This window comes from Pygocentrus nattereri, chromosome 5 (assembly GCF_015220715.1).
Source record: "Pygocentrus nattereri isolate fPygNat1 chromosome 5, fPygNat1.pri, whole genome shotgun sequence".
NCBI lineage: Eukaryota > Metazoa > Chordata > Actinopteri > Characiformes > Serrasalmidae > Pygocentrus > Pygocentrus nattereri.
The window spans coordinates 38,600,391-38,615,111 of NC_051215.1; the positions used below are offsets into that span (position 1 = coordinate 38,600,391).

General features: G+C 37.5%; 1 protein-coding gene across 2 annotated transcripts; it reads right to left on the bottom strand.

Moving 5' to 3' along the window:
• Positions 1–241: 241 nt before the first annotated feature.
• On the bottom strand, positions 242–9,014 carry chst3a (carbohydrate (chondroitin 6) sulfotransferase 3a). Of its 2 annotated transcripts, XM_037538337.1 has the most exons (3): positions 8,704–9,014; positions 3,453–3,676; positions 242–2,951 (listed from the first exon to the last, which is right to left on the bottom strand). In XM_037538337.1, the coding sequence occupies exons 2-3, from the start codon at positions 3,530–3,532 to the stop codon at positions 1,757–1,759; spliced, it is 1,275 nt and encodes a 424-aa protein (XP_037394234.1). In that variant the 5' UTR covers positions 3,533–3,676; positions 8,704–9,014; the 3' UTR covers positions 242–1,756. The 2 variants fall into 2 exon arrangements, with proteins under 2 accessions (XP_037394234.1, XP_017578784.1); XM_017723295.2 differs by lacking the exon at positions 8,704–9,014 and having other exon boundaries at positions 3,453–3,785.
• Positions 9,015–14,721: the final 5,707 nt, after the last annotated feature.

Genomic DNA, 14,721 nt, shown 5'->3' on the forward strand with positions numbered 1-14,721 from the left:
AACCCACCTTAAAAGATCTGTTAAATATATTTACTAGAAAATAACATTAGAATGTGTCAGACCAATAAACAAACATACCAAACAGAAGATAATAAGACAACAAATAGGCAGATATCTCCAGAGTGAGCCTGACAGTGACAACCCGCCAGACAAAACTTTAAGTTAGATCTCTGTTAATCCAAAGTCATTAGTCAACAATGCGAAATCAATCCTAAACAATAAACACATCCACGGTGCCCCAGCTACAAAAAAAAGCACAGCATGTGGACTGTGCTTATTTACTTATTTATTTATTTAAACCTGTTTGGATGGACACACATTAATTTACTAGCATAAAATCAAATTTTGTCAGAATTTGTTAACAGTATCAACTGCGATAGCTACTGTGATGGTATGTTGACCATGTTGGTCCTGCTGAGCTCTTCTGCTTGGTGAAACATGCTGTTTCACTGGCTGCAGTTTGCAAATATCCCTCTCATGAAATGAGGTCTTGTTTAAAAGTAAGGTAAATAAGCTAATGTTACACTGAGTGGGTATCACTGCCGTAGTTAAACATTTCATAATATAAGCTAGACTGGATGGAGACCACCACAGTTGCCAGAACAGCCATGTTTTAATCATTCTTAATGCCCAGTTTTCATAAATATGTTCTTTTTTAAAAGCAGCAACTGTTTTCTTTTTTGTTGGGTATTGAAGTGCTTGTTTAACATAAGTGAATCTGCAAGGAGAATTACTTTGAAGAATATGGATTTGTATGTAGACAACTGAGATTTCAGCTTACTGTCAAGCAGTTTAAAAAGCTATCCGTAACATTTTGCACATCACAAATCCACAATATCAGTTACTCTTTTCCCTTTTTAATAAGAGCCCTAGAATTTTGCCAATTAACTTAATCTCTGTCTGATGAATATTTCTGTGATGACTCCAGCATCTTAAGCTATAAAATCTATGAAGTTATCATATTCTGTTGCTAGAGTTTACTCTGTCTACAACAGTTCTTTATCAGAATCTCCTCAGATTTTCTCTTTAATCCTTGAGTATTTTTACATGACCCTTTGCAGCAGTAGAACACAGACACTTGATTTTTGGTGCAAAATAAAATGATCCCTTTTAGTGGCACTCACTTCAATTAACTGATTAAATATCACCCACCGATTCTGAACTATTTCTTGTCAATTCGAGTTCAATGTACAGAAACAACAAAAGGCACTGAAAAACATTGAAATCCATTTGTTTGCATGTGCAAAAGTCCATCTCATTCTTTGGCTTTTTTCTTGCTACCTTTCCCAGAGCAATATATGCTGAGGTCATGTATACTGTTAAAAATGTATACTGTTTCAAAAGCATTGACTTCTAAATCTAAGATTTTGCCCATAGTAAAAACATACAGCTCACTAAGACAAAAATATGAACACTTCAAGTTTAGTCATGCAGTTCTTTATCGAGAACCTTTACTGACATCGACTAAATGTCTAGAGTCACAGTTTAGAGTTGTACAACTAACAGCAAGAAATTAATATGCTACTCACTTTCACACAAACACACACACACTGAAACAATTATAAACACTTTTAAATACAAGCAGCAAATACACTGAAATCATTCATTATCTCAATTAGACTCTTTGTCTGATTAAAGCTTAACCACACATTGAGAGCTGAAGGCACCACAGTAACACCTGTGTTCCAGTTTGCTACATATCTGCTTGTGTCTGTCTTAGCTTTTAGTACCTCAAACAGAACAAGAAACAATTTACTTATGAAAAAGTAAACTGTTTTTCTTCAAGCAAGCTAACAGACTTATTAACCAGTGTCTGTTCACTATCAGCAAACTTATAACCAAACAGTTCCATTGTTGGTCCACAAACGTCTTGTACAACTTGTACCAAGTTGAAAGGTATACTGAAGCGCCACTTTTCCACTTGTTCAGAAGAGTTCTTCTGCGTAGAGTATACTCCACTGGTAATCTCAGATGCATGTGTGTTCTTAAGGATCCACTCCCTGGCCTGCGATGTGAAGGGAATCCCAGTGAACCTGTACATCTCAGCTGCTTTCTGCATGGGATACCTGGCAATGTCTTCATAGCGCACTAGCATGTAGCGATTCTCTAACCAGTCCGGTCGGCTCAGGCCGAGCTCGGCAGACATGCGGATTTGATGACAGTTCCCTTGGAGTCGTTTCACCTCTTCATCTTCTATGGGCACCTCTCCATTTATTGCCCAGCTCTTCCAGGTTTGGTACTTACTAGAGAAGGCAACCATCCTAGAGGCCAGAATAGCACGTGGGTCTCTTACCAACTGTATGACCTTGATGTCCAGTCTGGGGTCTTCTACTAGTAAGCGAAGTGTCTCCAGCTGCCGGACCCTTACTGATTTGATTGCTCTGTATTTCTTACTAAAGCAGGCCATAGTGGCTAAGGTCAGGTTGAGAGGTCCACAACGACGTGTTTTGCAGTGATATCTCTCAAACACATCCTTTACAACTGGTGTGCAGACTTGCTCCTCACACAGGGCCATGCTGGACTCTCTGCGGAACAGGGCTGGGGTTATGTGCTCCTGTGGAGATGGGCTGATGAAGCGCTCCAGCAAAGTGAAATCACACAAAAAGAGGCTCAGCAGCACATCCCTGTAGGCCAAAGATGAAACTGTGGCATTAGGGATGTCCATGTCCTGTGACAGCATCCTCTCAACATGCCATAGTGGCTCGAAGAGGTAGAACATATTGGACCCCAACTGGTTGAAGAACTCACCCACAAAGGAAGAGCCAGTACGTGTGGCGGCCAACAAGAGGATGTGCTTATGACCACCCTGATCGGGCTCTAAAAGCCACGTGGCATTCTCTTCACTCATTTCACCATCATAGTCCATGACAACAGGTGCGCTGGAGCCATTGTAGAATGATGGAGGCTCTGCAGTCTGTGTTGTCTGCTTGAGTGTGAGCTTTTCAGAGACCCTGGAAGAGAGAAAAAAAAATAAAAGAATACTGCAGGATTTTTCAACCTAATCTGGGCCTGCTGCATCTGTAGTACACTACCATTTACCATTCACAATAATTTTTATGAACTTCTCTGTGCTTAGAATATAAGTGAAAACCAACTGACTTGAAACTAAGCTTGGACAATAACGTAAATTTATACAAACAGTTATTGTCTGCAGAGTAATCACTGTAGTAACTGATGGAATGATATAGATGTTACAGATAGAGATTAGGCTAGGAAATGAGTATTCCTTTAAAAGATTGTCAAATATTTGCAAAGCCACATCTGAGTATTTGATAAGGGACCATTTCCAAATACAGTTGTATTTAAAAAGACATCTGCTCTTAGAAAAAAAGAAAAAAATGCATTATGTGGCTATGAATTATTCTATTTATAAATTACACTTAAATTCTAAACAACATTGTCACTACATTGCCATCAAAATTGTCTAAGTGGGAGTGGATCGAATAACTCACCTCGATATGATATTGTTTTCCTTTTCAATGATAACGAGTGCCACAATACAGATGACCAGGATAGCATATTTGTTCCTCATTCTTTAACTGGATTGTGTTCAAGACGGTGGAGTATAAAGCCCTCCAGAGTCTTTAGGAACAGCTGTTTACTGTTGCCACACTTAAGATGCTGACTCAAAGAGCATTTGGGTTCATGTCAGGTCAGGACATGACACCGAGTTGACCTGCAGTAAAGAAAAGTAATTAAGTGTTAACTTTTTACTTAGTGTTTGTGCAGTTTAGCTTTGTACATAATACACCCAAAAGAAAATGCTTAAAATAAACTAGACTGCTGGTTATGTGCAGTGAAGCAGACTACTGACCGTGGAAAATTCATGACCACTTAGCACAGCAAAGAGAGCCAGCACACTCACACAACTCAGCTTTGTTCCTCTATACTGAATAAACAGCAACTGCTGTCATCACCTGCCCACTCATCGCAGTGAGGAGCTGAAATGCTTTCAGTGGCACACAATGTCTCCTTCTTGTCTAAGAGCTGCTACTAAGTATATTAGCCAAAAAGCGCAAATGTTCCTGCAATACACCAGGAAAGGTGTCATTTTTGAAAAAACAAAGGCCTCTAAATGAGCTCATGATTTTCTATATTAAGCTCCCTCATCAGATAGCTGTCACCGAAGGCATTTGTTTAGTACTGTTGATAAAGTTTGTCTAGGCTAACACATTGGTGACTTCTCTAAAAGTGTCCTTTCAGCGAAGGTTCAAGACCCTCACATTCCACAGTGTTTATTTGCTCCTCAAATGCCTGGTGTGGGGGATGGGTTTTGAGGTAAAATTCCAGTACGTACCTCAGTTTCAAAAAGGCATTTTTCAAAAAGGTGCTCATGTTTACCCTGATACTCTGTTAATCAATATAGCATCACTTGAAAGGCACATTTTTCTTAATAAATTGAAATATATACTCACCGGCCACTTTCAATTCACTCACCGGCCACGTTCAATTGCTTGTTAACACAAATAACTAATCAGCCAATCACATGGCCGCAACTCAATGCATTTATACATGTAGAGGTGGTCAAGACAACTTGCTGACTTTGAACGTGGCAAGGTTGTTGCTGCCAGACGGGCTGGTCTGAGTATTTCAGAAACTGCTGATCTACTGGGATTTTCACGCACAACCATCTCTAGGGATTACAGAGAATGGTCTGAAAAAGAGAAAATATCCAGTGAGCGGCAGTTGTGTGGGCGAAAATGCCTTGTTGATGTGAGAGGTCAGAGGAGAATGGGCAGACTGGTTCGAGATGATAGAAAGGCAACAGGAACTCAAATAACCAACCAAAATCTCTGAAGAATGTTTCCAACACCTTGTTGAAAGTATGCCACGAATAATTAAGGCTGTTCTGAAGGCAAAAGGGGGTCCTACCTTACTTACTAGCAAGTACCTAATAAAGTGGCCAGTGGCCGGTGAGAGTGTATATCTAAATATATGTAACTAATTTATTTAACAAAATTATTTAACAAAATAATCAATCCATTATTTAGGCTAAATGTTTGCTTAATAAACTATGTGAATCCTGCATCCTTAGAAAAACTGGTCCCTTCATATGTGCAAATGAAAACTAAAATCTGACAACTTGCAATAAAAATTCAGTGTTAAATCCTATAAATCATAAATCATTTAAAAATCAGGTAGCACAGATACAACTGCAGTACATGAATGACCCATTACTGAACTGAAATTAGAGGGCTGATATAATATAAATCTAAAGTAACTAAGAGTCTGATATTTGTCTTGACTGTTGCTCAGGCATGCCATTTAGTTGCAGAACTCATCTCTGTCACTTCTTCCACTAGGTAGACAACTCAGTAGTGCTCAGAATATGGATAATTCTATTGTGATTACAAGCTGGAACATGCCTTGCAATATACTAAAATTCATCTGTAAATACTTGATATGAAACAGTTAACAACTGCTCTGTATTATTGTGCAGTCTTATAACAAAGGTGAGTAAGCTGAAGCACAAGGTAAGCAACAATTACCTTCCTAATTCCCAGACCATTACCAAAATCTGAAAAACTGAAAATAATTCTAGCCAATGTCTCAGTCATTCAGCAGATGCCATCTGCGACATTATAACAGCTGAAATCATATAAATGTGGCACAATGTCAGATATATTTATAAGTGTTTGAGAGTCAAACCAATTGTCGATGACATGAAATGTACATTATGTGACATAAAATGTAGGCAGAATCTTTCCACTATTTGGCTCCATCAAGTAAGTAAATTATCTGCACAAAGCGTATCATTTAGGAAAAGACACAATTTTCAGGCCGTCAGTGAATGATAGTTTGCACTGTAAGTAAATATAAACCAATTATGTGAGCTTATTATGCCATAGCCATCAAACTGTCAGCAGCGGCGGTCTTTACATATTCAAAACCCACTGAAGCGTTTGACAAATCTGATGATCTGCTGAAGCAGAAACGGACATCACTCTGTTTATCATCCCCATACAAATTACATTAATGGCTGCTCTCACAGTCTGAAAGTGGCATCACGTGTAGCAGGCGAGACTCAGAAACATGCCAATTCAGTTATTTACATAAACATACTTCATTATAACTGGATTAAAAAAGCTGACAATAATCTTATGTTATGAAAATGTTAACATCTTTTAAACTGCCTGTATTTAGTTTGTTAGAACATAGTCCCTCCTATTTTTATTGAGCGATACAGGCAAACTGGTTAATAGGTCAATCAGTTTGTTCATTCACAGTAGGCATAGCACACAGTGTAACCACACGGACATCTCTTGGTGGGGCAGTTTTGTTTGTTCCACTGAAATAATTTAGTGCTATTTTGTGTCAAGGAACATGACACACAAGGAGGAAGCTGGAATCAGTATCAGAGGTGTAAGCTGTGTGAGTCTAGGGAGCGTGTTTCAGCCCTGTGTTTTTGTCTTGTTTCATTACTGAGCGCTTTGCGGTTCAGCAGTGCGTGATGGTGCCTCCTGGGAGACAGGCACTGTTTAGAGGGAGTTCTCTTGCGAGATAAATCCACTATCACTAGTGACAGGCTCGCTGGTGCCGCCTGGGTCCATGGGGTGCAGCTGTGGCAGGGAAGGGCTGTGGTGGAGCCAGGATAAATGGATGGCAGGCACACGGGACAAGCACATGTACATAGAGAGACTGATTTTTATTTTTTTAATGGCTAGTATGGGGCATTTTTAACTGAATGAGCTGTTGGCTCTTTTAATATCAATTCAGCCAGTCTCTCACTAAGTAAACCAAGCACTAAAGGATGTGTGTACAGTATTGATACTGTGTACTATTTCTTGATATGGTGACACAATGGATGTTTCTGCACAATATACCCTTAATCTTTATTGCAGAATCAGCCTTCGAAATACAGATATTACAATATATAATATACAGATTAGCCTTTAACTAATCACCAAATGTTGTATTGTGTGCTGCGACCATCTTTGCCAATCATGGATGTTCTCCAATTGTATGGATACATCAAGGTGTTCACATTTACATGATTCAGCAATTAAATTTGGTCAAAATCATGTCCAGTCTTTAACCATTTCACATCAAGGTTTTGCTAATGTGTTTTAAGTATATTGGAAGATATATTGCAAACACAATATTTAGCAATATAATTCCAATATAGTAGCCTTAACTGGACTACGGAATTCCTGTTTTATTTTATCAGCCCTTTAAATGCAACCATATTTGGCTAAAATGATAAAAAGCCCCATTTGGAAATAGTTTATCTGGATAATTTCTGACTCATTGTTGAGTTTCAATTATTGCTATATTCATCACAAAACCCCAAAATATCACAGTGTGACTTGTCATTCAGCCCTTGTTGGAGGAATTAACAATTTGTTAGCTAAACACTACTGAGGGCGAATTATACTGATTGAAATGTATTTATACTGATTAAAATTTATCATTAGTTCCAGTACTTACAATGTAATGACATGCAACATGCATACACATCCAAAAGTCAAAAATAACAATAATAAAAAAAATAAAAATAACTAAAGGCATAAATATTGGCCTTAAACATCATCTTCTTCTGACAACTTACTCTGCAATTACCTTTATAAAGCCCTGCAAACAGGCTAATGAACCTTAAAAATCTCTAAAACACTCATGACACCAATACCTGCACCGCCTGGCATGCATCTATGACAGTAGATCAAATTGCAGATCATCCCTTATGCTAAAGGGATTTTTTTTTCATAATTTCTGCATAACTCAGGGGTGGAGTTATAAAAAGTCATTCAGAGTGTTAAGATGTGAAAAGGTGCATCATAGAGAAACCTCCCAACTCAGATTTCTTTATAAAGGCGGTAACAGGGTCAGTGTCCACGACGGCTTTTGGATAGATGTTTCCAAATCCACATGTTTTATGCAATTTTATGTATAATGTTTATAAGAAATACATAAAGGTAAATAAACCAATTATATTTGAGTTCTATTTGGCCTATGCCAAAAAACATCACAATACCGTGTTTATAGAAAAGATAACGTAACCATTTCGTGTAACGGCTTTCTCTTAGGTAGCTTTAAGCGTCATTAAACCCTCCAGACATCTGGTTCCTATCACCACCGTGAATAATTGTGACTCGGTCAGTTTCTCTAGAATGGAGCATTTCACGCCTAACCACTCTGAATGACTCTGTTTACATCTTAATGATTTGATTATGCATACATTTAGAAAAAATTGATGGAATTTCCCTTTAACGCCACAACCGCTTTTCATGCAAGGGCCAGTCCGAGCAGTATGGCTATCACGCCTTCCATAGTTTGGAGTTGCTAATTACACAGATGGAAAATGAGCAGTTGGCTAGATGAGATTACAGATTTAAAATATTCACAGTTGTTAGTACATCAGACACTAGCTCAGACTATCACCGGGTGTAAATGAGAAGAGCCTGTGAGGGAAGCAAATTGGAGTTAGCCGTGGCTCTATAGCGGCGTTAAAATAGGTTAGCGTGTTAACCTAAATCTCACAAGTAATATGAGGGAACATCGTTATGGCTGTCCGTTGTCGAGCCACAGACACAGACATTATATAAAAGCACACATTCCAGAAGCAGTGTGTTATTAAGCACGACTTACTAAAGCCTCGGTCACTTAAGGAGTCTAGTTCCACTCTGAAGCAACTTTGTGAAGGTTAAACCGCTGCATAACCGCGGGCTGTCGGGTTTATGCCGGCAGTACTGCGGCCATAGCTACCTTTCTCTTCTTCGCTTTACGCGCTCTCGCGTGGCTGCAGTCGCGCGCCTGGCAGCATCTGGCTCGCGCTCCACACGCCGCTGCTTCGACTTTAAAAGCTCCAAACGAGCGGCATCGGTACAGTCAGGAGAAAGAGCATAACTCTACCGTCAACTCGAGCTTCGGAGAACGATTTTATCCGTACACCCGTCTTCAGTCAGATGAACTGATTAGACGTTTTGCCCAGAAGAGCCGTAATTGAAGGTTTATGAGGTAAAGAATGAAAAAAGACTTAAGACTGGGCTTCCAAACGACATAGAAAACAGCCCAACGCTTCATGTAGCCTGCTGCTATCTGCAGACTACACCGGCCTATATCCCTCTGTGAACCCCTCTGAGGACTCCTTCCTACTGCTTCAAAGCTTTTTTTGGTGGCCTCAAAGTTTGGGAAACCCCTGGAAACGCCGTCACGTGGTCCAAGCCTCCTGTGGTAGTGCTCACAAACATACTTTTGTTTCAGGAGCTCCCCACATCTCTCTTCACATAGATTAGTCTGATTCCAGAGGAGAAAGGAGAGAAGGATCATATTCTTAAGGATGTATGGTTTACATGCACAGGTATATGACGAGATACACAACGGACCAAACTGGAACAAAATCAGAGAGTTCAACGAATGCAGGTCCTGCATCCCATCAGCTGAGGGACTTTGTTTGGCTTATGTTTTCTACGTCCATTCTCAGTCGTGGTCCTGAGGTAGCCCTGCTCTTCACAGGTTAGTATTACTAGTAATTCTGCTCCAGCACCCCTAGGTCAAGTCAGGAAGGGCTTCTGAATTAGCTGGGGAGTTAAATTAGATGAACAATATCAGAGGAATGGATGGTTCTTTAAAGGTTCTTGAATAAAGGAAATAGTTCTAGTTAGAGTTCAACACATGTTCTTTGCATGGGGAAGTTGTTCTTCAGACTGATGGAGAATGTGTTGTGTATGGTTCTGTGTAGAACCATTTTTAAAACGGCCTGACATTGTAACAACAGAAGAACCTGTTTTAGTGCTATGTAGAACTATTTTCAAAAAAGTCCAATGTAAAGCCATTTACAACACACTCTCAAGCAATCTGAAGAGCATTTTCACCATGCAAAGAACAATGAAATGGTTCTGTATAAAACTCATGGTTCTAAATAGAACCCTTGCCTTTACATAAGAACCCTTGAAGGTCCAATTTTATAAAGTGTATAACTAAACAATGCAGGACAGGGCTTACACATGAGCAGGGTTCAGAAACAACTGTGCCACTGACCTTTCTACATAGCTTAATAAACACTTAAAACAGTACAGGGAGCTACCAGTGAGGACCACTTGAGGGCACTAAGGGACAGCATTAGAGACTCACACCAGTTTTGCAGTGAGGTTTACATATTTAGAGCACTGGCATCTTGTAATATAGACAGCATAGATTTCTTTTTTATTTTTTAATCCAGGACTTCAGTCCAGCACATCACACTGAATGTTTAGTAAAAGTAACAGTAATAAGAGAAGTCAACTTGTTATGGAACCAGGTTCTATTTGACATGATCTCTTTGACTTTATATTTGATTAAATGTTTGTCTTTTCTCAGAATGACATATAATACCATAAAACTAATAAATAATGGACTGTTGTGTATGTAAATGAGAGAAAAAGAAAGTTGTAGCATTTTTTGGAGAAAGTGAACTAAAGAACCGTTGCTGCAAGTAAAGCAGCAGTGCAAGGTTAATGCAAGTTTTTTATTATTTAAAACATCCTTTAAAATAAAGATGATCTGTAAAAATAAAAACAGAATTGCACAAATGCCTGTGTTTTCAGATTGTAATTGAAATAAGCTTAATATATGGTTATGTATGTATTTATTTATTTACTTTTATTTGTTTATTGTTTATTACAATGGTTCACAAAAAAGTGTTCAAATAAAATCAAAACATGTAGTTCTGTTTCATATTTTAAGGAAAAATGCACCGCTTGAAACTTGTATGTCCTCAAAATGTAATCTGATTAAGAAATGTCTGGATTTTCCAGAGCAACATGGGAAATATCACCATGAGACACATTTTATTAATATCTCATAAGTAAATATTGAGTTCTTTGGCACATTATTCTTATGGTTGTAATTTTTAGTTCTACATTTCATAACTGTTCTTCACAGCCTTAGCTGGAGTCTTGTTCTTAAGCCCTTCCCTTTGGATCTTTCATAATTCAGACTGAAACTTGTGTAAGATATCTTGCAACTGAACACTCCTTATTTAAGCAAGGAAACGCTGTCTGTAAGGAGAAGCTGATATATTACCCTAAATACCAGATGACATTTTTCTTTTTATTTCAGTTAGCAAAGCATGGATTTAATATGTAACATCAAAATGTGCAATAAGAGCATTAAAGGGGAGATCCTTGTCTAGTATTCAAACAATATTGCACATGCTATGTGAAACAAAAAAGGTAAAACCAGCCTTTCTGTGGTCACTTGAAGACTGCTGGGCGTTTACACGTAAGATGATTGGTGAAATGTGGAGCAATTTATTACATGTAAGATTTCAGATTTGTAGAAGTAACTAAGTAATACTACTACCACTACTACTATCTGTACTACTACTAGTACTACTACTACTACTAATAGTAATAATAATAATAATAATAATAATAATAATAATAACATGTACAGACGCAAGTAAAATCCAATATGCTGAAGAGACCAAGAGGTTTGATCAAGTTAAGGAGTGAAAGTGGGCTGAATTTTTATTCTCAATATGTCCTTCACATTAAGAATGCTGAGCTTTAACCCACATTATTTATTTTATTTTCTTTCAGCATAGACAATGCATACAAAAATCCATATACAGTCATGTCAGATACTGAGTTACTGATTTACACAGAAAATATGAGATATTTCTCGGAGTGGCAAACCTAAGTGCCATTGATAGCAATGTGTTGTATATAATCATCACTGCTTAAAAGACTGACGCAAATTTCCTTCCCATTTTTCCATAGTAGATTATATTCAGTTAGACGTTATATAGATAACATCACAAAGAGCCATCAAATTTGATTTTGTTTCATATGTATTTCGTCATGTTGCATTATTTAGTAAAAGCTGAATACACAAAGCTCTGTATGGATCATTTGATCGTCTGTAAAACTGTGAATCTGACTGGTATAACTAAAGTGGGGAATATGCTTTGAATTCTGTCAGCTTGTCAGTCTTGTCCTTGATGTAAATGGCGAGTTGTCTCTGGTTTATTTGTCCCAGTAGACTGGCCCTGAGTACTGCGAGATGATGAAGGATTACACTGGGTTAATCTGCTTGCCTGCCATCTGCCTGCTCCAAGCAAATTAAACCTGAAAGCAGAGCTACAGTCACAAATGTTGATTGAGGTAAATTGGCAGGTGTGCCTTTTTTCCCTTTGCATAGTTGCTTTTTATAAGTCCATTAAAAAAAGACATACCTTGAAGTCCTGAAATGAATGCTGTCTGTAAATAAAATATATTATGTTAAACATGAATTCAACTTGTTCATTTAAAATATACCTTTTAATTGAATTATTCTTTGTAATTTAGCCTGGTTGTCTGCAAGGCGTGAGCCTCAACAAAACATCTGTAACTTGTTCTGTCATTACAAAAATTATTTAAAAATAAAATTTGTCATTAGTCATGGAAAAACAGTTCCATCCCACAACTATATAAAAAAGAAATGTGACAAATCATGGGGTGTTTTTAATGACACCACCACAAGATTTGGTGGAACAAACAAACATTGACCACAAAAACATCCATGGAATGGAATTGTAATACAGTCAAAAGAGAGAGGTTACTTACAGTGCAAAAAGAAGAAAAATGTATTCTCTTTTTAGGTAGCACTGGACACATATGTAAGGTTCATCTTACATCTAGTCATTGCCAGGGATATTGAATGGGACCTCAGACATTAATGTTCCCTAAGATCACCTTCATCATCACTTCATGTATGCAAACCAGAATCAGTCAGTCTGTTAAAACCCAAAGACAATAAGATAATAAACCATAGTTAGGTTCTGATGTGTTTATTTAAAGTGTACATTCTAGATTGCCTCATGAATTATTTTCATTTGTCACATATTTTGGGTCGGCTATCGCTATATGGATATCTATAACTGAGTAAAATTAGATGCCTACACACTTAAAAAAGGTGATTCCTCAGAAGGTCTTCAGTAAAGAAAATGGTTTTATATAGGACCATGAACACTCAAAGAACCCTTTCAATGATTAAAGGGTTCTTTGCATCATGAAATGGTTCTTCTGATTGATAAAGAATGTGCTGTAAATGGTTCTATATAGAACCCTTTTTAAAATGCAAAGAGCCCTTTAATCATGCAAAGAAGAACCATCTTTTTTTAAGAGTGTAGTTAGGAATTTTTGGAGTGAAATTGTGCTTCGTTTGTTATTTCTAACTTACTGTATGAGTAAGATCTGTTCACAGTCTGTACACAGGTGTAATGTATACTTTCTGATTTTAAATCCACATCATTCACCATCTGCTTCATCACTTCTTTTATGTGTAACACAAGCAAAAGATCAGATGACTTATTTTTCTCTGAAATATGATAATAAACCTGTTCTAGTGATCTCTTATGTGAGCTATTAAGGTAGTGTCTGTGTAGAGGGGGCTGTTATGTCTTGATAATACTGAGGACTAAGGAGAAGCCTTACATAACTTACTGGAGAGTTCCCCTACTCACTCTGCAAATTGGATTGACAAACAAAGCGATTAAGTGTATTCCTTTTTTTAAACACTTTGTAAAGGGGGTATCTTTGACCTTGAGAGACACTGACCTAGATGAGTAGACCCACCGTTGAGAAATAAATTGATGTAGTTTGTAACTTTTGTTACAACTCCCTCCACTACACAATGTGATAAGTGCAGTATAGCTTTTGATGCTCTGATGTCTGCATCAACTCTGCATTTGGTTGTGTATGGTAGTCACATAAATACACTTTAGCTCCTTGTCTACTGCTATAGGCTAAATAGGCAGATACACAGTCATATGCAAAGGTTTGGGCACCCCTGGTCAAAGTACATGTTTTGTTGATTTTCTGTTAATACAAGTTAATACATCCTATGCAGTGAACACACTTTTACACATTTTGGGACAATAATAATAAATAATAATTTTAGGTACATGAAATGTCACCTGTGTAAAAGTTATGACATATGTTTTATGTTTTCTTTCAATATGTAAAGTTTGTTCCCTGCAGGGGATATGCCAACTTACTTTCACAATGTTTTAAATCAACAGAGCATGTAATTTGATTGGGGATGTTCAAACTTTTGTGTATGACTGTATGAATATGCTTCAATTTTTTTGACATCACAAAAACAATGAATTTAAAACGGGTTGTTGGTTTATATATTTTTTAGATTTGTTTCCATATTTGGGGACTGGGGAGCCTTTAAAGTATAAATTCTAAAATGCCTTATGAGGTATTTTTCTTTGTCATGTAATTCATGGCTAATTCAAGGCTACTGCTTAGCAACATTCACATTACAAGCCTCATTGCTCAATTCTAATTTTTTTTTGCTCTTTTTAGATCTTTTTAACATGATGCTTCACATTTGTGTAGGCAACTGTGTCAAATCTGACATCAGTGTGACCAACACTGTGACCTGAAAGGACCTGCATGCACCATCCTAATCATAAGGGCCTGATGCTTTTGCATCAATGCTTCATGCTTTTGTTTACTGCCACTAGTTTTAGGTTCAGTGCTGCTGACCTCCTTAACTCTGAATGATGGTACATGCGCAGTGATAAAAACTTGATAAAAAAAATTCAGATTTGTGTATTAACACTGCTCTGAAAAAAAATACACCTGTGTCACATTAAGGCAAAAATTGTATTTGTGCCATACCAGCCTGGTTATGTGAACATAGCCTTTGTATATCTTTAGTTCACTAAAATTAGAGGCCTAGTTGATAATCTTGGCTGAGAGCTCATGTGCAAATTGTTTATTTGTTTATCTGTTTTAACTTACTGTATAA